The sequence below is a fragment of the Podarcis cretensis genome (genome assembly GCF_951804945.1).
Source record: "Podarcis cretensis genome assembly, chromosome: 3".
NCBI classification, from domain to species: Eukaryota; Metazoa; Chordata; class Lepidosauria; order Squamata; family Lacertidae; genus Podarcis; species Podarcis cretensis.
The window spans coordinates 75,086,204-75,108,772 of record NC_137172.1 but is presented as its reverse complement, the minus strand read 5'-3'; the positions used below and the strand labels follow the sequence as shown (position 1 = coordinate 75,108,772).

The window sequence follows — 22,569 nt, the reverse complement described above, 5'->3', positions numbered from 1 at the left end:
AAGTTGTATAACTTGACCTAAAACATTCTGCCAAAGCAATAGATTTCTCAACTCACAGTGGAATGGGTTTCTTTCTTGCAATAAACCAAGAGCATGTCTCAACATGGAGCAAATAGCTGTGCACTTACAACAGGCTGCAAGACGGGTTGAGTTTAATGCCTCATCTTAACACATTGGAACCATTAAAGTGATATTAAACCATTACTTTTCATATGTCATTTCAGCACTCAGCTGAATTCTTGCAACCCAGTCTGAAGTAGATAAGAATAATACCTTTTTTGTCAACGTACAACCTGTATACAGTGAAATTAACTGAGCCTCTCCCCCCAAACACTCAGTCTCATTGCACTCCGTGTGCTTGTCGCACAACACACCAACCCCCAAAGTCAGTTGCACTATATTATTTTCCGTTCAGCAGCCTAACAACCTAGAACAGTAGAACTATTACTTAGCCATTGCTCAGTAATATACACTTTGTATGATCTCCAGCTGGGAATTGCATTACATCTAGCTTGTTCTGTCTCTCATGGCATCAGTCATCCATTCAACATAGCAGGGATAAATTATCTTTAATTCAGACAAGTTTATGTGGAAGGAGAGTGTTATTAGCAAGCTGCTTTGGTGAACGTATACAATGATAATGAGTTGTGATATTTGTGATACTGCTTAATTATAATACATTGACACTGAATTGCTAGCCACCTTGGGCATTTTTAAATCCTGCTTTTCCATAAAAACGTAACAAATAGTTCACAGGCAGAGGGCCTTCTAGTAGTGGTGCCTACCCTGTGGAACACTCTCCCATCAGATGTCAAGAAAATAATTACACGACACCTGAAGGCCGCCCTGTATTGGGAAGTTTTTTATGCTCTAATGTTTCACTGTGGTTTTGTATTTTTAATATTTTGTTGGAAGCCACCCAGAGTAGCTGGGGCAACCCAGTCTGATAGGTGGGGTACAAATAATAAAGCTGTTGTTCAAGGTACCTTGAATGCCAAATAATTAGTAGGCTTTTATTTTTCATCTCTAAAAATATGGCATTCTGCTACTACTTCATATTCTGTATGGCAAAAAGTAAGCCACGACAAAACTGCAACTAAACAGTTAATGCACCTCTAATAATATGTAAGATAGTCTTTTTTAGAGAATGAATGAACAAATGTTAAATAATATTGCAGTAACAGCCGCTATATTGTGGGAATACTACTAGAATCTCCGAATACTGAAAATCAGTTTGTTCAGAGGAAAGTATCAAGCGAGACATGAAAATATCCACAATCCTATCCATGCATATGCACAAATATACTAGTTTTGGAAGTAAGACCAAGATTTTTTGACTCATACTTTTTATTTAACTGCACAGCTGGCAGAAGAACTTTGCTTGACAATTGTGGGTAACCTGATTACACCTGGTGTCAAACTGGGCCTGGCACTTCAGCAGAATGAAGGAAAACAAAAATGGAGTATTAATCCAGATGGGAGGATTTACAGAAAGATGAAACCAAACTTAGTATTAGATATTAAAGGTAAGAACTTCCCGGCTGTAAGTTATAAACAACTCTGAATTGGTATTTAGTGAAAATGAATTTCAGTTAGATAAGTGGAAAGAAAGACATGGCTTCGTGTTGTTTGTATTGAGTGTGCAATCTAAATTCCACGTTTTTCAGCAATAGTCCATTATCTTCGGAAATCCTTATGATCTGGTTAATGCAGAGCAATATTTTTTAAAGGCATGCTTTCCATACTGGGTTGGGGTTGGAAGGACACACCTTTTGAGCCCTTTTAGCTAATGTGAATTGGTAGACAGAAGTCACACTTTTGCTTGGGCCAGTTACTGTAAGGAGTCAAGAGCACTGTTTGCATTAAACAACTGCTGAAAACCAAACCACCTTGCATCGATTTGTGATGCTTTTTAAAGAATCTATATAGACTTCAGTTTAATAATAAAGTTTTTATTATTAGTTTTAATAACTGGATTCAGATTATTGTCTTTTCTGAACACTTGAGCAGTTTAATCTGTAGATGGCATAGGTATAGTGTCAATTTTTGTAGAGAGTTGAGGATTTACTGTTTTATCATAAGCCATGTAGTAAATCTGCTTTTTCTCTGAAAAACTGCATAGGCTTAATATCAAAGTACAAAATCATTCTGGACAGACATATTGCCCCAAATAAGTTCGGCAAGCTTTGTTATTTGCATCAGAGCAGTTTAGTGTTAATACTCGGTTAGTAAAGTTAATATTTACTGAGTTCCAGTCATACTAATGTCAGGATCTTTAGTTTAATAGAAAAACAAGGGGCCAGTGGCAACTCAAAGAGGAAAAGAATAGCATTTGTCAGTATATTAATGTCTATTCCAGTTTGTGAGCTGATACTAAGCTTGTACTTTCTAAGAGTGTGTTATGTTGCCCTCTTGAGGCTGCAGTTAGAACTGACACTAAAAGATAGATGGACTTTTTCTTTAACAAACAAAACCTGATCCACTTGTTCACTACTAGCTACTGCAAAAAACCATCTTGAGTAATTTATAAAATAACCAAAACTGTTCCAATAGTTTCTACCACATGATGATCCACGGCTCATACTTTTCCAGACAAGTTTCTTGCCAATGGAAATCTACAATACAACATTTGGGGAAAGCAGTATTGTTTTTATTATTGATGTGTAAATTAAATGCCAAATTTGTTGTCGTTTAGTCGTGTCCATGGGGTCACGAAGAGTTGGAGGATGTCCTGCAGTCTACTTTGAGAATGCCAATTTACATTTTGTTAGTTAAATAGCATTCCTTTGCGGGTAACAGAGCTAGTCATTTTGAGTAGTAAGCATCCTCTCGTAAAAGTCCCCTTGATCAGTTGTGAACATGATATATAATTTTGAGTCCATAGAGGTGAGATGCAAGGATTTCAGAGTAGATACTCAAAAGATATACAAGCATTAATGATTATCAACATAGGCAAATGCCTGTTTAAAATTTAATAACACAAATTATCATATAATATACACAGTCTAAACTCTAGTATGATCAGCCACGTTTTCAGGGCATGGTCTCACGTTAATGCAATGCAACAGTCTAAATAGATGCAACATTATAACACTAGAATGGACCTTTTCTGCAGTGGCTCCCCCTTTGCAGAATGCTCTCCTCAGAGAGGCTTGCCCAGCACCTTCATTACCTATCTTTAGACACCAAGTGAAAATATTCAGTCTTTGGCTGATAGAACAATCTATGGCCTTTTAAATGCGCCTAGGATTTTTTGTTGTTGTTATGTTATGCATTTTTTGTTTTTATTGTGTTTTATGCTGTAAGCTACCCTGTGAACTTTGGATGAAAGGCAGTATATAAATTTAATAAATAATGACAATAGGTATGGTTTGGTTGAAAACCATGGGGAATGGCCTGAAAAGCCTGTCTATGCCACCTTGAAGTTCTATCTTGGAAGACAGGTAGGATGTAAATGTAGCAAAAAACAACCACCCTACATTTCCCCATAAAACCTTTTTCTGTGGAATAATAGAGCAAGAATGCTTTAAAAAAAAAAAAAAAAAGGATCCACTTAAAAACACCATCAATGGAAGCCTTGAACAATAGGGTTTCCTCCCTCTCTGCTGCCCCCTCAAACTGGCTCAGTGGGGTTGGGAAAACCCCCAGAACGGAGAGGAGGGGGGATCATTCCATCTGGCATGTTGAAATGTTTTCACAGATGCAACATCCATCAAAGTGTGACACTGAATTCCTTGAGATTTACCCCAGTGGACCCAGTCAAACCAAAGTCATGACTCACCTTCTATGCAACAAGTTAGGACTTTGATCATAGCTATCTCAGACTAAGCTCATAGTTCCTGGTTATTAAAGAAATGGATTTATGTGTAAGCCTCTTACAGTAGGGAATATCTGCTAAATAAGTAAACGCATAGCATTATACTTCATAGATTGGGCACATCTTAGACTGAGGATTAGAATTTCTGATAACCAGTAAGTCATGTATACTTGCAGGTTGCAAGATAAATTTGCATGGCAGCTAGGGTGCAGGGAAGCAAATGTTGTCTTGAGAGGAGACTGCACAGAAACAAGAATGCCATCCTGCAGGAAGACAACAAGTAGAGGAATTGGGGGGATTCAGTGATGCATCAAAGATTTGTTTTCGCTCACAAATGCTATACTGAAACTATTGTTTAATTTTAGGTGGGCAGCACTATGATCAAAACCACCTCGTTCTCAGTTCAGCCAGCAAAGACAGGCCAACACAGTGCTGGGAACCGCTGGTCGTATAAATGGCACAGGCTAAGAATCAGTTCCATCAACTTTATGAAGACTGGCAGAAAACAGGACATTGGAGCAGTCTTCACAGTAATTTTTAAAAACAATGAACAGAATTTGAGTGAGTGAGTGAATGCTGTTTGTACCCTTGGATTAAGACCGAGAGACCTACCCCCTTTCCTATTTGTTATTCAAAGGTTAAAACATATTGCAAGCAGTTATTTTACATCACTGATAAGTTACTCATTCAGAATACATTTTAATCTGGTATTTTAAATTATTTACAAAGACTTGTTTTATTCTCCTTGGCTTCATGCTGAAACAGAATTTACATTTTTGCACTGGAATTTTTTTTGCTGGAAATTTGCCTGCAGCTATTCTGTTTGGACCAAATATAATGAACCGTTTACTCATAAAATGAACCCAATGAAATCAGGCAATTTTTAAAATGGAGTTACAGCATTATAGTCAAATGTATTAAAGTACACTCTTAAGCCTGTGGTTGTACTTTTGTATCAAAGAAAATGCATATTCCATAAACATTTGCTGCCAGATAGAATAGGTTGCCAAATAAGCTGCTCAGTTCCTTAAAAATCTGCATGTCTGCCTTACTTTATACAACATGGGACTCATCCAGACTTCTGCTTGTCTCATCACTTTCCCATAGCCAATAATTTACCACTGAATTGGAGTAAATGTCACTCATATTTTCTGATTCAGTGCTAAAGTGTGGGTTTTCCCAGGGAGGGCAGTGGGGCAAACAGAAAACCCATCAAAGTATGGGACAAGCAGAAGTGTGAATGAGCCCTTAGTAACTCTTTGTTAAAGGTCAAAATGTACCACTTTTGAAATGCAAGAGGAAATACTATTCCATAAAAACTGACTTTGCTAGCATAGTAATTCTCTCTTTTCAAGCAGCTGCACCACCAACAACTGTTTGCTTCCCAACTTCTGTGCCCTAAAATTTCTTGGATGAAAATTGTTGCCTAAATTTTCATGTTAGTTTTATACTACTGATAATGTATTCAGAGTTATTTCAGTGTTAAGCTCTTTACTTCTGTACCCTGCTTTACGACCCATCCTGTTTGTTTCCCATCTTAGCATGTAGTGGGCAGACAATGCTGCATTTGAAAACCCACAGCAATAGCTTGTGTGATTAAGTACAAATTTTATCTGAATTCCACAATAATCCAAATTGTTCCCTGAAAAACACTAACACCATACTGTTCAGGTGAAAAACAGTCTAGAGGAGTTGCAGCCATTCTATAAAGTAGTCCCAGCAAAATGGCTACCTCTATGCTAAGGTGGGAACATTTTGAATTCCTTGAGTATTCAACTACAGGAAAACTCGCATGTTAGAGGCAGTCATGGAGAAGCTTGCATTCTCATGACAAATATAATAGATGCTTGGTACCTAGGCATCTCTAGCAAACCAAAGCAATTTTCCAAGAGAAAACAGAAATAGGTTTTATATATAGAAACTTAAGATAGCTCTTAAAGTACTACTCTTTCCTAGTGTGAAGATTATTCTGATATTTCTATTACTACTCTTTCTTAGTGTGAAGATTATTCTGTTATTTCTATTACTACTCTTTCTTAGTGTGAAGATTATTCTGTTATTTCTATTACTACTCTTTCTTAGTGTGAAGATTATTCTGTTATTTCTATTACTACTCTTTCCTAGTGTGAAGATTATTCTGATATTTCTATTACTACTCTTTCTTAGTGTGAAGATTATTCTGATATTTCTATTACTACTCTTTCTTAGTGTGAAGATTATTCTGATATTTCTATTACTACTCTTTCTTAGTGTGAAGATTATTCTGTTATTTCTATTACTACTCTTTCTTAGTGTGAAGGATTATTCTGTTATTTCTATTACTACTCTTTCTTAGTGTGAGGATTATTCTGTTATTTCTATTACTTTGATCTTGAATGTTCTGATGCAAACCACTTAATACTATTGCTACTTGCACATCTGGGATGCTCTGTCAAGTGTCCTGAAAAGCTGTTAGGATTTTCTGCACTGACTTGGTTAGAGAACACTATTTTGTTAATTTGTTTATTAGGAAATTAGCACACTTCCACTTCAATCTGCTGTACAAATTATTGCTTTTGGTTAAATATTTCTAGTGTTCTTGATAAGAAGCTGCTGCTTATTTCTTTGAAACTTGGTTTTAAGGTGTGTTACTTAAAAATAAACATTTTTCTGTGCCCCAAACTATTGTATAAACATATTTTACAAATAAATATTATTCTGATGAATTCTATTGTGTATGTTTACAAACAGCTCTAAGTTCTGGCAAAAGGGATGAAGAGCAGGAATAATAGACTGCTGATAAAAATAGCATATTACAGCCGTTCTCTACAGGGCCAATAAGTTAGTATGAGTCTGTGAGTGGCACAAAATGGAGCATAGATTTTCAGCTATCATGAAGCAGTCGGTATTAGCTTCATGAGATATGGCTATAAAAACTGAAAAGACTTGCCTCCAGTGTGGGGGGGAAGAGGATAGACCTATTACACTTTTCTCAGTGATTCTGCACATACACTGTTGATGCCAAGGGTATCTATAGAAGCAAAGCATTAATCTGAATCCTTATCCAAAACAAAAAGCTTTTTAAATATCCCTTTCCATACACCTTAAGGGTTTTCCAGCCTGTCTTCAATAAGTTTTATGAAAACGTTACATTTTTGCTTCCCAAAGACTGTGCATTTAATGACCATGTTTCATGGTGTCATAACAAAAAATCATTTCAAAATAAGAATTCTATTGCTGCTGCAGTAACAGAGCATTAACCTCTAGATATTAGTAGCTTACCAAAGTCCCATGTAAGAAAACTCACATAGGAACTAAAGAAATTTCACAGAAATCAGAGTACCTAGACAGAAAATATTTATTTATCTGTTACATTAATCACCGTTTTTCCACGTGCATGCCCTTCTTCCATCTTCTGGAAGGCCTTGGGAACATCAGAAAAGGAGAAAACTTGATCAATAACTGGATGTATCTGCAGGGGGGGTGGAAATACATTGTTATTCTAATGGCACAACAGCACAAACCCACAACAAAAATATTAGCATATAGCATTAAAAGATAGTAGCAAACATTTTCAGTTTGCTTGAAACTAGCCTGCTTCCCCTACAGATTGTGCACCACTGTTGCTATGCATCTCAAGAGGACTAAGTATTATACCTCTGCAGAAATAAAGCATTTCTCAAGAAAGAGAATGCAGGTTTTCCTTTCAATATTGTACCCTTATTGGTACAAAAGCAATCACTTATAGGGGAAGATCATGAAGATCTAGGTAAAGGTAAAGGTACCCCTGCCCGTACGGGCCAGTCTTGACAGACTCTGGGGTTGTGCGCCCATCTCACTTAAGAGGCCAGGGGCCAGCGCTGTCCGGAGACACTTCCGGGTCACGTGGCCAGCGTGACATCGCTGCTCTGGCCAGAGCCAGAGCCAGAGCCAGAGCCGCACACGGAAACGCCGTTTACCTTCCCGCTGGTAAGCGGTCCCTATTTATCTACTTGCACCCGGAGGTGCTTTCGAACTGCTAGGTTGGCAGGCACTGGGACCGAGCAGCAGGAGCGCACCCCGCCGCAGGGATTCGAACCGCCGACCTTTCGATCGGCAAGCCCTAGGCGCTGAGGCTTTAACCCACAGCGCCACCTGCGTCCCTCATGAAGATCTAGAAAAGGGCAAAACACATGATCAGGTGTATCATTTTTAACTAAATGAAAAACAAAAGCTGCAGATACTTTTAGTGATGCCCCACACACTTCAAGCAGTTATTTATCTGGAGTAGATGAAGCCAAACACTTTGTAAAACACATGCATAATATAAACAGCCCTTTGATTCCAGGTTTATCTGCTCTTTCTTCCAATATTTTGGAAGAAGAAAATGGGAGGGGAGCAAGAAGGAAGGACCCAACATTTAGAACAGTAATCCCCCCCCCCATAAGTGTATTATCTCCGTTTTGTTGAAAAGCGCGTCCTGGCACCATCTAATTATACACATAACTACAAGGCTTTAAAAAACAACAGAAAACTTTTGTGTCAGCACCCCAGTACTTCATTTCTCTCCTAAAGGTGGACCATATGACCTTTATACAGAGTCATACCATTGGTCTATCTAGCTCAGTATTGTCCACAGTGGCTAGCATCAGCTCTCCTGGAGTTCAGAAACAAGTTTCCCCAGCCCTACCTAGAGATGCTGGGAAATGAGTCTGGATTCTTCTGCAGACACAGCAGATGCTCCACAACGAGCTACGACCCTTCCCTTCTATAGGTGGACTTTTAATAAGCACTGGCACTTTAAAAAAATACTTTAAGAGTATATTTTGGGGGGAGCAATTCAATAAATGTCCTAATGAACTGCACCACCACCACCACCACCACCACCACCACTGGAAGGCAATAAAATGTTCACTGATCACAACTGACCCTGGCACCCACAGATTCAGTGGCAGAGTGGATGAGTCCAACAGGCGCATGAGTTGGTCAGGATTCTCCCTCATGTGGAGAAGCTCTAAACATGTAAGCTGGTGCACACAGAGGGCTCTTTACCAAATGGGTGGCTGCCATGAATGCTCAGGATTAGCAATACAAAACCCACTGCAAGTCTTCAGTCTCCCAGCTGCCACTGCCTTAATGCAGACTACAAACAAATCAAATCTGCAAGTGATCTTCACAATTGAAGCTAATGAGTTCTTCCATTAAAACAAGCCTCGCAGCTCAGAAAAAAAGTGAAATAGGATAATGAGGAACATACAGTAATTCCACACACAATTGCTCAAATCAGTAGAACATGAGACTCTCAATCTCAGGGCTGTGGGTTAATGTCCCGCATCGGGCAAAAGATTTCTGCATTGCAGGGGATTGGGCTTGATGGCCTTGTGGTCTCTTCCAACTCTGCAAGTCTATGAATGAATATCTATCACACACACCATTTTGGAAAAATAGCTTGTGGTTCACAGGACTAATCTCTAGGGGGCACAATCTTACTATTCCATGAAGTCTACAGCACTCTTTAAAAACAAGGCAAGAGAAGTAGTGTAGTTGGAAACACCCTTGAATTTAAACTAAGATCATTTTTGAAGGCTGCTGTAAAAGGCTGAAAACTCATACACTACATTGTTGCAGACATCTGGTCTGACAGGCTTGTTGACCCTCAGCAATGCAAAAAAGCGACATGAACACTACAACTGATGATCACAGCAATCTGGCGCATTAAACACTTTATCTGGCCAGCTGATCCCGACCCATTGTTTCAATAAACCTGAAAAGGGCTGACCATGTACCCAGCACAATATGTCATTCAGTGTTTACTGCAATCAACCTGACTAAGACAAATATTTCTTCCTGTGCACAGGCGGGCAAGTCAGACAAATGCATTCAGCAAGTGATGACGTGATAGTAAGTGGAGATTAACTAGGCAATGAAAACACTATCTGTTTACAACTACGCATCAGCCCCCTGGCCACAGAACACTTGTTTGTTCAAAGGAGAGAGATTAAAATCATGAAGTCTGGGGAGGGAAGGGATTACATACACCAATACAGAACTGGCAGCCTGAAAAAAAAGAAGTGAAATTATTGAGCCTGAGTTCTAGTTACACGTATCTTTTGGTTGTCCATTCATGATAACCGTGACCTGTGAAGTATTCTCCCATGTACTAACAGTGCACTCGATCTGCAGAGTGTGAATCTTTATACAGCTAACATGGCACCATTCGTGCACAAGAGAGAGGGAAATGGCAAGCTTTGCAGGATCCCAAAGCTTTGCAAAAGGCCAAAAGACAAATCTGAATACAAAACATGAGGGGAAGAGGTGTGGGTAGGAAAGAAATCCAAACAAGAAATCCAAATAGTGAGGACTGTCCATACTCGGTGGGCATGGAATACTGACTGGCTGTTGGAGTGGGGGAATGGATTGGAGTCTCAGAAGGGGCATAGCTGGCTGGCCAGCTTCCTGAAATTTAACTCAACTAGCTAGGACTACAACACTACCAAGGGAAAGAGCCAAAGGAGTCATTCCATTAGCAGAAGATGGCTTGGATCCAATGGAGGATTCAGAAAATGGAAGTGGGGAAAGGCAGTTCTCAAGTCTTGGAAATAACCCCACAAAATAAACTAAGCTGCAAACAAAACTAAACAAAGAGATGTTTCTGCAGAGGAAGAGGCTTCCCTTTTCAATACCTATGATCAGTGAGAGAGCCCTCTTCCCCTTCTTTGCCAGAAAAGTGATGCAGTTTCATAGATTTGCAACATAAATCTGAAACTGAATAAGGCACTTAATCCAAACCAGTGGGGTAAGGGGTGCATGCAGGGTTAGGGAGAGCGCTTGTCTATGGCCACCTACTGAGTTCATGCCTGAGGGTATATTTCAACCACAGACTTCGCAGGTGACACCCCTAGCTATTCAGTAAGGTAAGCTGCAGTAGAGATCTACCCCCAGATTTCACACGATGACAAGAGGCATAAAAGCAAGATGACTCACAGTTGGCAACGTGAAGGCCCAAGTGTCCTCAGAACAGAACAAGGCTACATATTCATTGATTTTATTATTATTATTATTAGCATGGGAGCCTGCCCAGACTACTGACTTTAAATTAACGCTTGTCAAAGGAGGCAACCCCATCCAAGTGTGGTAGGAAAGGGGGCGGAAATGCACAAAGGCTCTGCAGCAAGCAAGGTGGGCGTTTTCAAAGCTCTCTTGTACTTGCGAAGGCAGGCCCCGAGGCCTGCTGAAAGAAAGATGTAGCTCAACATTGGCAAGTATGCTGTGAGAAGCTGGCAGGAGGTCCAACTCAATAACGCAATGGATCAGATGACACAAGCATGGCCCAGAAAATCTTTATGAAGTTGGATACAAGCAGTGGCATTCAATGCTAGTCCTACTCAGAAGAAGATAATGGCCAGAACTAACATAGGTTCATTAATTACAAGGCAACTGCTCCAAGCAGGGCTTAGTTGAATGCAACTCAGTGGCATATATTTAATCCTGGTGTTTAAAAAATACGCCTATATTCCTACCCACCCAGGCAAATACCTCATTCACAGGTTAAATCACTACTTTCTGAAGTCAATGAGCGACCCAAGAAGCAAAAGTCTATTCTTTCTAATATACCACCACTCCCAGTATTTTTTCCATGGCATGGAAAGGCATTCAAACTGGCATCTTGCCCCTCCCAATGGGAAAGGGCTACTTTCCAGGGAAGCAGGAAGGCAGTGGAGATACTTTCCAGGCTCTTCACCATTTGCTTCATTAGCTGTATTTGACCAGATTTAGATCAATGGTGAGCCACATGCAGTCCTCAGCCTAATTTTATGTGAGTAACAAGAAGGGAGAAAGGGGCTGGCAGAGGGAGAGATAAAAGGGGGTGCTCCAGCCCCACCCACTGCCAGTGTGCAAAAGGATACCGTTATAAAAAGGCTCCCCACTTTTGCCTTAGAGATGAACGAAGTGTGAGAGCAGACCTCTCAGGTGTATCTCATTTTTCTGCCTTCACTACTCCAGAAGAATCTTGCTTTTTATGCAGGACATCCTTTCCTGCCTCACTTTATCTACTTCATAATTATTATTCCTCTGGGATGCAAAATGCAATGTCTGCCCCTTTCCCAGATCCCTAAAGTCAGCACCAAATTCTCACTGAGCTGTTGTTGGGACAAGCTGACTACGGCAGAAAACATACTAAGCGTACATCTGTTTCCACCACTAAATAAAACCACAGCTTATGAAAGTGTGCATTCATAAGAATACACAACAAGAGATGCCCCAATTCCAGAAAGAAATCATTATTCACAATGCAACATTTGGAAATGTTCTCTGAACTTTTGTGAGAAGGTAACGGACAGAACCCCAGTTTTAATCAGTCTTGTTCTAGATGCCTTCCATGCTTTAATAATCTGCCAATTTAGCTCCACTGACTCCACTGGGCAGGTTTTTAAACAGAATGCGAAACCCAGAAGTAATGCTTAGCACAAGCCTTTGCAAGCAATTGCCAGTAAGCTTGTAAGTTAGAATTTGGAAAAGGCTTTGCTTATCTCATTTTTCGCCCTGCCCTATTAGGTTTACAGATTCCTGTAAGTACAGCTTTACTGATGTATACAGGCAAAACCAGAACAATGGAATAAATGTATGTACATCAAAAATATTGGCTCAGCATTGTTTACAGGGATCTACAGGAAGCTAAAGCAAATGAGGAAAGCATAAAAGCCCTGAGAAGGAAAACTTTGGCATTAAGGATTTCTCTCTGAACAGAGAGAATGAGAGGGTAAGCAAACATTTATCCTTCTTTGTAAACCTTATGACAAAAGAAGCCCCAAGCCATCCACAAACACACAATGGGAATTTTCAATAGCATTAGCCTTCACCTGCTCAGAGACTTATGCAGATGACTTAGTGCTATGCCCTTCCTCTCCTCCATACGAAGAGTTCTTCCCAAGCATGAAGCAAGGGGCGACCCAGGAGGAATAGGGCATCCCCAATACATCATGTGGCTACGTAGAAGTGCTTGTCAGTTCTGTCTAGGCCACCTGAAAGAGGCCACTGAATCTTGCTATTATGAGAAGCATCCCTGCGTCAGCTTTTTCTTATTTGCTGCAGGAGAGAAGGCTGGAATGTGAAAGAGCAAGTGATATGAACAGAGCAAAAAGGTCACATTTACTCCATGTATGCAGTAAACAAAACTGAGTCAATATGCATAATACTCTAAGCTGGGGTAGCCCAGTAGCTAAGAAACTGAGCTTAAGAAGTCCCTGGTTCAAATTTTGGAACAATTAGGCCAGCCACTATCTCTCAGCCTCCCTTCCAAAATACAAGGGATAATGATGCCAGATTACCTTACAGCAGCCTTCCACAACCTGCAGTCGCTAATGGGATCTGCAGTCAAATAACACTGGAGTTATTTTGCAGTGTTCAGGTGCACCAGCCAGTTGCCTAGACAGTTAAGGCTACAGCATGTTATGTGCTGCATGTATTGTAAGCATCTATCTTCACAGATTTAAATGATTATGCTCCAGCAGACTGGAAGGCAGTCCTAACCTCCAGGCACACTTCTTTTTTTGTAAGCTGATACGCTATATAGATAAACGACAACAACAACACAGAAGCTCCTATTAGGACTCTCAACATGGCAGCTCCACAGTCAAATCATTGAACTTGCTAAAATTTTCTTCCTTAGTTACAAAAGAAGCATTTGAACCCAAACGGCACATGTTTTATAGCAGATAATGGGAAGTAAAACTAGCAATTCAGACATACCTTTCCTGCATCAACAAGATCAGCTATTTCGTCCAGATAAGGGCCGCTTGGTGCAAAAAATGCCCACCGGTAATGAACCCCTTTACAAAGATGCTGTAACAGACAGCAAGCACAAGTTTAGATCATGACTGACATTAAAGAGCAGGTGAAAAAACAGCACACTGGAAAGGAATTGCTCACATACAGCAAATGGGTAGGAAGCTAAAGCATTTGATTTTGTTAACAGACCTTGAAAGTTTTTGAACCGAACGTCATTCCAGTCCGTAACATGCCATCCGCTACACCAAGCCTGTCCATGTTGACCAAGAAGGGTGTTATCAAGGAGACATAGGTGGCTCCTGACCATTTTTTGAGGAAATCAGGAGCCCATTTTTCAGTAGATCCACCAACATTATCTAAGATAAAATCAAACCTAGGGAGATAAAAGAGGAAGAAAATGAACTGGAACAATTTCCTTTCTCTCCCAAAGAACACACCATGTCCCGGCCATGATGGTATCAATCAATTACATAACAACTTGAGGAAAGCTATCTAATCATGTTTACTCAGAAAGAAGTTCAAAAGCTTTCATGTGCAAATGCTTTACATTACATACTCATGTATTTATATTATATTATAATTATATTATAATAGTCTGGGCAGGGCAATTCGAGCCCCCAGTGTTAGGATGTGGTGGGTTCCCTGTATGTCTCCACCTGCAGGTCTCCCACCATAAGATCCTGCTGTGCTCACAGTGTGGATTTCTGACAGGCTCCTGCTGGTGGATACCCCCAAACAGGGTGGAATAGGAGAGGGCAGAGCTATGTGTTTGCGGGAGGGGAATTATTGGTTTGTTTTGGTTCTTTTTTTCATTACGTACTTTGTGTTCTTATGTTGTATTTTTATGTTGTGAACTGACTTGTGATCTTCAGATGAAGGGCAATATACAAATTTAATTAATAATAATAATGTTGGTCATGGAGCAACTGGATCCTAAGTGAGTCCAGCAGTCAGAGAGGGACCGAATCCTGACCCGGCAAAGCAAATACCACCTTCTGTCCTGGCTGGTGTGAGCAACAAGGCTTCAGATACAGTGATGGCTCCACCTCTGGATTCTACCCAGTTGCTCCCTGTAAGGATTGCTCACTAAGTTACCAGCGCAGAAGGCTCAGGTGCAGGCAGCCTGCTTAAACCCACCCAAAAATTGAACAGCCAACTTGGGGTTGTGCACATTCACCATGCACACCCATGATTTAGCCCATACATACAGCGGTAACGTTTTCAGCTGTTCTTCCACACTTCCAGATTTGTAGTCAATCACATCATCTGCTCCGAGACGTTTCACGAGTTCACTGGCATCTTGGGAACAAACTGCTGTCACATGAGCACCCCAGGCTTTCATTAGCTGAATGAGAAGACACAGTACAAAAAGAACACAGCAGCTGACTAGACTTGCTTTCAGCAGATTGCTCACAACTACTGCCCTTCTCTAACTCAAATTTCTATTTCTTCTCAACAGCGCCAGACTTACGGCACCTTAAGCAAGGACAAAATTCCCCCACCCCTTCTATTTATTTTCACAGTAATTCATTTTGGTACAGCTGGGTTTGTATGGATCTTCTCAGTAGGTACCTGTAGAAATTATAAGATGATTAGTATTATTAGTGTTATTAATCATCATAGAATCATAGAATTGTAAAGTTGGAAGGAGATCCCAAGGGTCATCTAGTCCAACCCCCTATGAATTATTATTAATTATTATTATTATCACCACCATCATCATTTGCATCGCCGCCCCCCACTCAGCACCCCATGGAGGAGAACTGCCTACACACCCCTAAATCTGGCGCTGCTTATCAATGGCAAGCTGTTCTGTGCAAGAAAGGAGGAACTTTCTGACAGTAAGATCTATTTGAGAGTGGAGCAGACTCCCTCAGGAGGTGTTAAACTCTCCTTCATTGGAGGTTTTTAAGGACAGGTTGAATGGCTATCTGATTTGGATACTTTAGATGAGATTCCAGCGCTGCAGGGGGTGGGACTAGGTGACCCTTGGGATCACTTCCAACTCTACAGTTCTAGGAAAAAGACACCCAGCCAGCCACTGCTGGGACTATCTTGTGTCCTCTGCCTGCCCCCCGCCCCTGAATCCAGTTACAGTGGTACCTCGGATTACAAACACCTCAGGTTGCAAACACTTCAGGTTACAGACTCCGCTAACCTGGAAGTAGTACCTTGGGTTAAGAACTTTACCTCAGGATGAGAACAGAAATTGCACGGCGGCAGCGGGAGGCCCCATTAGCTAAAGTGGTACCTCAGGTTAAGAACAGTTTCAGGTTAAGAGCGGACCTCTGGAACGAATTAAGTTCTTCACCAGAGGTACCACTGTACTTCCATCTGGTATTAAGATGGCCAAACTTGAGAGTCAGGAGCTGTCAGATTCTGTTCTGAGGGAGCCTGATGCCTTTCAAGTGAGAAGGCTCACCTGGTTTCACCTGTGGCGTTTTTACATTAAGAACAAAGAAAGAGCTTTCTTGGATCAGACCACCAAATTCATCTAAGTTTAAATGTTTCCGACAAAAGACCACAAAGCAGGTTGTAACAGTAACTGCCCTCCCCAGTTTGTTCTTAAGAACTAGGGCTGGTATCCAACAAATGCGTCCCACTTGCACAATGGAACTCCCTGAGTACTCACCAAATTTCCTCTGGAGGGTTACTGTCCCCCAGACCCTCATTTTTCCAAATAAAAAGCTCAGTTTGACTTTCAGAATTTAGTTTCGTTACAATATACAGACAGATGGTACTCATATTTTATACCTGGATACTTTTAAATCACATTTTAAAAAATGTCAGCTCTGGAAGGAGATTCTATTTGATATTTTAATTGCATGCAATTCAATATTGCATAAAAGACTGCTTTTCTGTGATTTCCAAAGAGTGGAATGGGGCCCCTCTAAGACAACACGGAGTAGATCAGCAAAGGGCAAAATCTACCACAGGACTTTCAAGGGATCTTTAGGAATTAGAAAGGACCAATATATACAACAGATTTCAAGCTCAATTCAAAACCTTGGTGGTTTGGGAACAGGGCTGCCTGTCCCCATATGTGCCTGTGATACAGTAAAATTCTCATCAGAGGGCCTTATCTGGCTTCCTCAACCATCCGAGAGATAGCAGGTAGCCTTTTTAGTGGAAGCACTCTAACGGAACCCAAGTGTCATCATTGCATTTCCACTTTCTAGGGCCTTTATCTAGGTCTGATCTGTTTTATCTTGGGTGTGCGCCAGTCACAAAATTAAGTTCAGATCCTCATTTGGTGCTTCATGAAACCGTCAGCCTTGCCAAGTCCAGCTGACTTTTTTGTTTCCCCGTTCATTCACTCTTGGGAAATTAAACAAGACAATATTTTTTCCCCATTTTGAGAGAACTGAATGGGTCTTTTAGGCATAGTATCCAACAAGAGTACATTGAGCCTGCAAACAGGTCCTAGGAGATTTCTTCTCTCGGTACCTTTAACATTTGATTCTTCTTTCTTTCTTAAAAATGAAAAATCTGTAACATTTTTACACATGCAAGTGATGGACCAGGAGCAAAAATGGGTGCAGCCACAAATGCTAATTTACTCACAAATCCATTTCTACCCTTCATCTATGCAAGCAAGAAGCATTGTCACAGTTCAAAAACACATTCTAGATAGGAAAAAGCACTTAACTAATCAGTACTGTTATCTCACCATTCCAAGATTATGAGGGGTGGGGGATGATGTTCTTAGTCACTCATTGCAGAGAATTTTAATCTAAGCTTTCCCAAAATATCAGCCAAGGTAGTTAGTTGTAACATATTTACCTGTATAGCAAAGGTACCTACTCCACCTGCTGCACCAAAGATCAATACTCTGTGAAGCGAAAAGAATTCCAGGTAATGAGGCATTTCTATACCCCAGCAATTCAAAGGTGTTAAACTGATTGTCTTTGTTGTGAAAATTTATTTCTAAATAGTTCTGCCTATATAGGGCAAAGCCAAAGGAAAAATAAAGGTAACCTGGAGGGCGATAGATAATAAATAGCTCCTAAGCTAGTTTTTTAAAATCATACTAAAGCCAAAGGAGAAACTTTTCATTTAACTATGACATTTTCTTGTGTATGACATAATGGGATTTTCCCCTTCCCTCTTGGTCCCTAGGCTCTTTAGAACCCTTTAACTTCTGAGACCACCTGAAGACACCTTACTTTCAGGTGTGTTCTCTTATCGTAAGATCTACACCAGTTCTGCTGTCACTCTCCTCTAGACTCACTAGTGATGTTACTAACCCCAGACCTTCCCCCAAAGTGCCTACTGGCTCCTTGCCTCTTCCCACTCTGGGCAAAACCCCAGCCGAAGAGCTCCTTCACCCAAACCACAACGTGTTAAGTCCAACACACTTCAATATGCACGATAATCAAGGAACCGCTCGCAGTAGTTTATATAATGTGGAAACCTATCTCACTTATTAAGTGACTGTGGCCCTCACACTGTTGTTGGACAACACATAAGCCCTGCCCATTAGTCCTGAGGGCTGGGGCTGTTGGAGCTGGGAATCCAACAGCATTTGAAGAGCCACTGGCTTCCCACCTTTGCTCTACATGAAACTCCTGCTTACAGAACTGGTAACTTACCTCTTATTGCTGCAATTATCCTGATTTAGCCCCCCAGCGAGGTGAATGGCAGACCATGCTGTTAGACCAGCATAAGGTAAGGAAGCTGCTTGAGTGTGGCTGAGACAGCTGGGCTTTCTAGAGATCTGCAGAAAGGGAGGAAAACAGACATGTATCCAAGAACCGGAAAGATTTTGCTATTTAGCATTGTAAAAAAGAAAGGATTGCCAAGGTTCTGCAGCCCAGATGATGATGATTCAATACAAATTTCAGATGCTGAGGGACAGTTTCGGGTTGCTGCAAACACATCATTTGCCCCTACATAAACATATAAAAATGTAAGAAAAGGAAATACTTGTATAATTTAAAGAATAAAGAAAATAGAACTGTATACATGTGTCTATTTTGCCACATGCACATGGCTGGTAGCTGAAATGATGGGAAAAACAGGCAATCACACATTTTTCACACAGTACCATGCATCCTTTTCCCCCTACAGATGTGTACACATGTGAGAAACATGCCATATCTGAAGTGCTGCTTCTGCATATGGATAATCAAAATTCATAAAGACTGGAATACTATTCGACAGGGTAGCTCCAGCCTTTTGAATAAGAGGTCACCTGGTTGACTGTAGCAAGTAAGCATTACCCACACACAATGGGTCCTTTCTTTCTTCACACTGCAGCAACACACTGCACTATATATTCAGAAATTGGACCCTGAAAACTCATTGCTGCCATACAGCAGCTGCAAGTTCAAGCTCACTGTCCTCCCACCCACTGGCAAAGGGTTGAGATTATGGTTCAGTGCTTTGTTTTGCAAGCAGGGAAAATAAAACACTGTGCAATTGTAGCCATCACTCATCTGCCTTCCTCCCTGTCACCTTACCTCCCGTTCAATGTTAAATTTAGGGAAGAGACAGATCTGCTACAGCATAGTTCAGATCAAAGTGGAAATTTCTGACTCTTCCTTTAACAGGAAAAAAATATTCTAAGACAAAATGCAAAAACAACCCCACCTATTTTAGAAGCTGCACAGAAACATTTCATCTCAAATTAAATACTTTGCATCATTACCTCATTTCCACTTGCCAGAACAAACTCTGACAAAGTGCCTTGTTTCCAGGGAGGAACTGCTGCCCATACCTGGGGAAAAAAGAAGTCCAAAACTCAAACATAGTCCAAAGCTTTTCATGGTTTAGCAGAATTTCTAATCCTTAAAAATATTATGTATCAAATTAAGAACATAATAAGAGCCTGCTGGATCCGGAAAATTGCCCATCTAGTCCAGCTTCCTGTTCTCACAGTGGCCAACCAGGTGCCTATGGGAAGCCTGAAAGAAGGCCAGAGTACAATCACAGCTGTAATCCCAAGCAACATTATTCAGAGGCAAGCTACCTTGCAGGACATGTTGGGAGAATAAAAGGCTAAGAACTAAACCATACACAAATCCGGAGTGAAATCCCTAAAATGGTTGGATGGCTTCTTTCCAGCAACTCCTGCAGCCAAGCTGGTGCCAAACATATTGCTCCATACACACTGCCCAGGCTTCCGCCCTAGAGAGGTCACTTTGGTGCTGCTAACACAGGAGGCAGCAGTTACAAGTTACTGGTCTCTGCAGCCACCACCGCAGCTGCTGTGATTCTCCAGAGGTTTGACTTTACCCCCAGAGGCGCACTCCATTGTCTACTGAGACAAATGGATGCCAGCAAAACAGTGGAACTGCAACATAACTTCCAACATGGTATTACTCAAGTTGGCACCTCTGTATGCAGCTTATGTACAGGATTATCCAACTTTTCCCTTACTGGAACTCCTAACACCTTAGAACTGCAGAAGAGGCAAAACAAGGAGTCAAAGAAAGAGGCACCATTTGTAACTTCTGGTTTGGTAGTGCCCAACTGAAGCAGAACATGCACACTGAGGTAATGCTTCTACTGAGAGTGAGGATTTATAAATCCACTTAGAGTAACTCCCATTCCTTCCTTGCTCATCCTTACCTCATCTCCAGGTTTGAAATATTTCACGTCTAGTCCACACTCCATCACAACTCCAGAAACATCCCGACCAAGTGTGAGAGGGAATTCACTGCCTGTGCTTGAGATGTGCAACGGATCCCGCTTCATCCTTATAGCAGCAGCTCCATAACCGCCTGCCAAGCAAACAGAGAACAGTTGTCGCTGGTTTACACCGTTCAATTTCCTATGCTCAAAGAAGCCCTGCTCTGCATTAAACAGCAGTGTTGGACTAGGACTTAGGAGACGAGAGTTCAAATTCCCACTCAATCAGGAAGCTCAATGGATGACATTGGGCCGGTTGCTATCTCTCGGCCTAACCTACCTCACAGAGTTGTTGTGAGGAAAAGGTGGAGGGGGGAGAACAGCGTGACCACCTTAAGCTCCTTGGAGGAAAGGTAGGGTTTGAACACCCCAGTTTGCAGCCTTCCTGCTGGCTACTCACTAATGGCCCTCTTGCCTTCCTGCTGGGAAGCCAGTTCAGCCAGGTGAGCTTGATACAGGGACTCCTTAAGCTAATCCAACCCTCTCCCTCCAGCCCAGCATTCAGGGGAGAGAAGTGTTGGATTGCTATGTCGGTCTTCATTTTTGTTGCAGCAGAGTAACAAATTGAAACATGATTGAATGCAGAGCATCGTATCCAATGGTAGTCAAACTCACAGAAGACCCATTGACATTAATGAGCAGGACTAATCTATGCCCTGTAATTTCAATGGGTCTGCTCTGAGTAAAGCTCAGGTGGATACGGCCCAGAGTAAGACACATCTAAGCCCACTGATTTCAGTGAATTTAGGCACCATTAATTCTGCATATGGTAGAAACATTTGTAGGCCTAAAAGAAATCATGCCTCAATATATGCGTTAAGCTTTATGGTGCCATTTTAATTAGATTTATTTGGGTGGATTTTGTTTTGTTTTTTGGCCTGTTTTTTCTATAAGACAGTCATACCCAACCAGAATAAGACTAAACTGCATAAGGCTAAAAAGGCTATTAGGAGCACTGAATTTGAAATGCAGTATTTCACACAAGGCAGACATTACAAAGACCATATAATATTTAACATCACACTCAGCAAACACCAAGGTATGAAAATACAGTGGTGCCTCGCAAGACGAAATTAATTCGTTCCGCGAGTCTCTTCGTCTTGCGGTTTTTTCGTCTTGCGAAGCACGGCTATTAGCGGCTTAGCGGATTAGCAGCTTACAAAAAGGGGGGGAAAGGAAAAAAAACTTGCAAGAACTCGCAAGACGTTTCGTCTTGCGAAGCAAGCCCATAGGGAAATTCGTCTTGCGAAGCACCTCAAAAGACGGAAAACCCTTTCGTCTAGCGAGTTTTTCATCTTGCGAGGCATTCGTCTTGCGGGGCACCACTGTATAAGTAATTATAAATAATATTCATACAGCTCATTTCATGAGTTCAAATCAGTTTACAGTTTAATCCAAATTATTAATCCTTACTACCAATCTGCAGAATAGGTAAATATTAATGGTATTAACCGTGACATGCAATGTATATAGGCACTTACTTCGCATGTTAACATCTATGGGATTTAAGCTTGCAGCATGGACTTTAATAATCACTTCATTAGGGAAGTTGATTAAAGGGAACATCATGTTATTTGTGAATCGCAGCACATCATTCTTTCCGTAACGGTCAATCACCCAGGATGGCATCGTCGTACATCTTTGGCGGGAGACGTGTAAGTTTCTACACAGAAGCTGCTGGATTAAACTTTTTCCCATCCCAAGGCAGGTAACACCCAAGCCAGGGCAGTGCAACAAGCTACTGAACACTTTCCTACTAAACGTGTGCCCTTTTAGCAACATGACTGCAAAAGCAAATTTAATGCTGTGCTCTTTAATGGATATGCCTCAAACACGCACTTTCTTACAAAGCAGGCCAGTCAATTCTGATCTGAAATGCAAATTTATAAACTTTGTATTTTCTTTTTTTAAAAGACAATTCTGACGTTTCTCTTTTCTTCCCAAAAAGAAAAGACAGGGAGAGACAGAGAGAATGGAAAAACCCAACTTTTCCTGTTACACCTCCATTCCTTACTGGGTTTCGCAAGAATCTGAGGTATACAGGAAGTAAAACACAGCAGGGTTTTTCGTTTGGAAATGTCAATTATGCGCCAGTCCTGAGGCTGGCGACCCCTTCCCCCTAGATATAAGCAGTCCTTAATGTCCTAACTTCCAGAATCTCTCCCTCCCACCCGCCTCTCTCGCCTTTCCTCCAGGAAGACCTGGCCGCGTGAGCAAAACAAACTCTCTTTTAGCCTGCCCAGCGTCTCCTCCAGGCGGGCGCCCTGTGTTCCCGGTCACCCAATTGACACAGCTTCCCGCGGCCTGACCGCCCCCCAACCAATAGGAACACAACATCATTTCAACCCCGAAAGTCTGAGCCAATCAGAGGC

General features: G+C 41.3%; 2 protein-coding genes across 10 annotated transcripts in view; one reads left to right on the top strand and one right to left on the bottom strand.

Moving 5' to 3' along the window:
- CRYBG1 (crystallin beta-gamma domain containing 1) overlaps positions 1 to 6,522 on the top strand; it is a 91,388-nt gene extending 84,866 nt beyond the window's left edge. For 2 of the 4 annotated variants that reach the window (XM_079971596.1, XM_079971597.1), the window contains 2 exons: positions 1,364 to 1,526; positions 4,183 to 6,522. In XM_079971596.1, the coding sequence (XP_079827722.1) occupies positions 1,364 to 1,526; positions 4,183 to 4,271 (252 nt within the window). In that variant the 3' untranslated portion in view covers positions 4,272 to 6,522. The remainder of the gene's footprint in view (positions 1 to 1,363; positions 1,527 to 4,182) is intronic. The other 2 variants (XR_013837596.1, XR_013837597.1) reach the window with 2 other exon arrangements.
- The window catches only part of RTN4IP1 (reticulon 4 interacting protein 1), a 106,850-nt gene that overhangs the window by 34,734 nt on the left and 49,547 nt on the right, over positions 1 to 22,569 (bottom strand). The window contains exons 1-10 of one of the 6 annotated variants that reach the window (XM_079971706.1): positions 21,679 to 22,493; positions 20,138 to 20,289; positions 19,215 to 19,283; positions 18,157 to 18,281; positions 17,348 to 17,396; positions 14,773 to 14,909; positions 13,754 to 13,937; positions 13,526 to 13,618; positions 7,179 to 7,268; positions 2,629 to 4,080 (exon numbers count right to left, since the gene is read on the bottom strand). In XM_079971706.1, the coding sequence (XP_079827832.1) occupies positions 3,895 to 4,080; positions 7,179 to 7,268; positions 13,526 to 13,618; positions 13,754 to 13,937; positions 14,773 to 14,909; positions 17,348 to 17,396; positions 18,157 to 18,281; positions 19,215 to 19,283; positions 20,138 to 20,289; positions 21,679 to 21,979 (1,386 nt within the window). In that variant the 5' untranslated portion in view covers positions 21,980 to 22,493 and the 3' untranslated portion in view covers positions 2,629 to 3,894. Of the gene's footprint in view, positions 1 to 2,628; positions 4,081 to 7,136; positions 7,269 to 13,525; positions 13,619 to 13,753; positions 13,938 to 14,772; positions 14,910 to 17,347; positions 17,397 to 18,156; positions 18,282 to 19,214; positions 19,284 to 20,137; positions 20,290 to 21,678; positions 22,495 to 22,569 lie in introns of those variants that run through there. The other 5 variants (XM_079971705.1, XM_079971707.1, XM_079971709.1 and 2 more) reach the window with 5 other exon arrangements.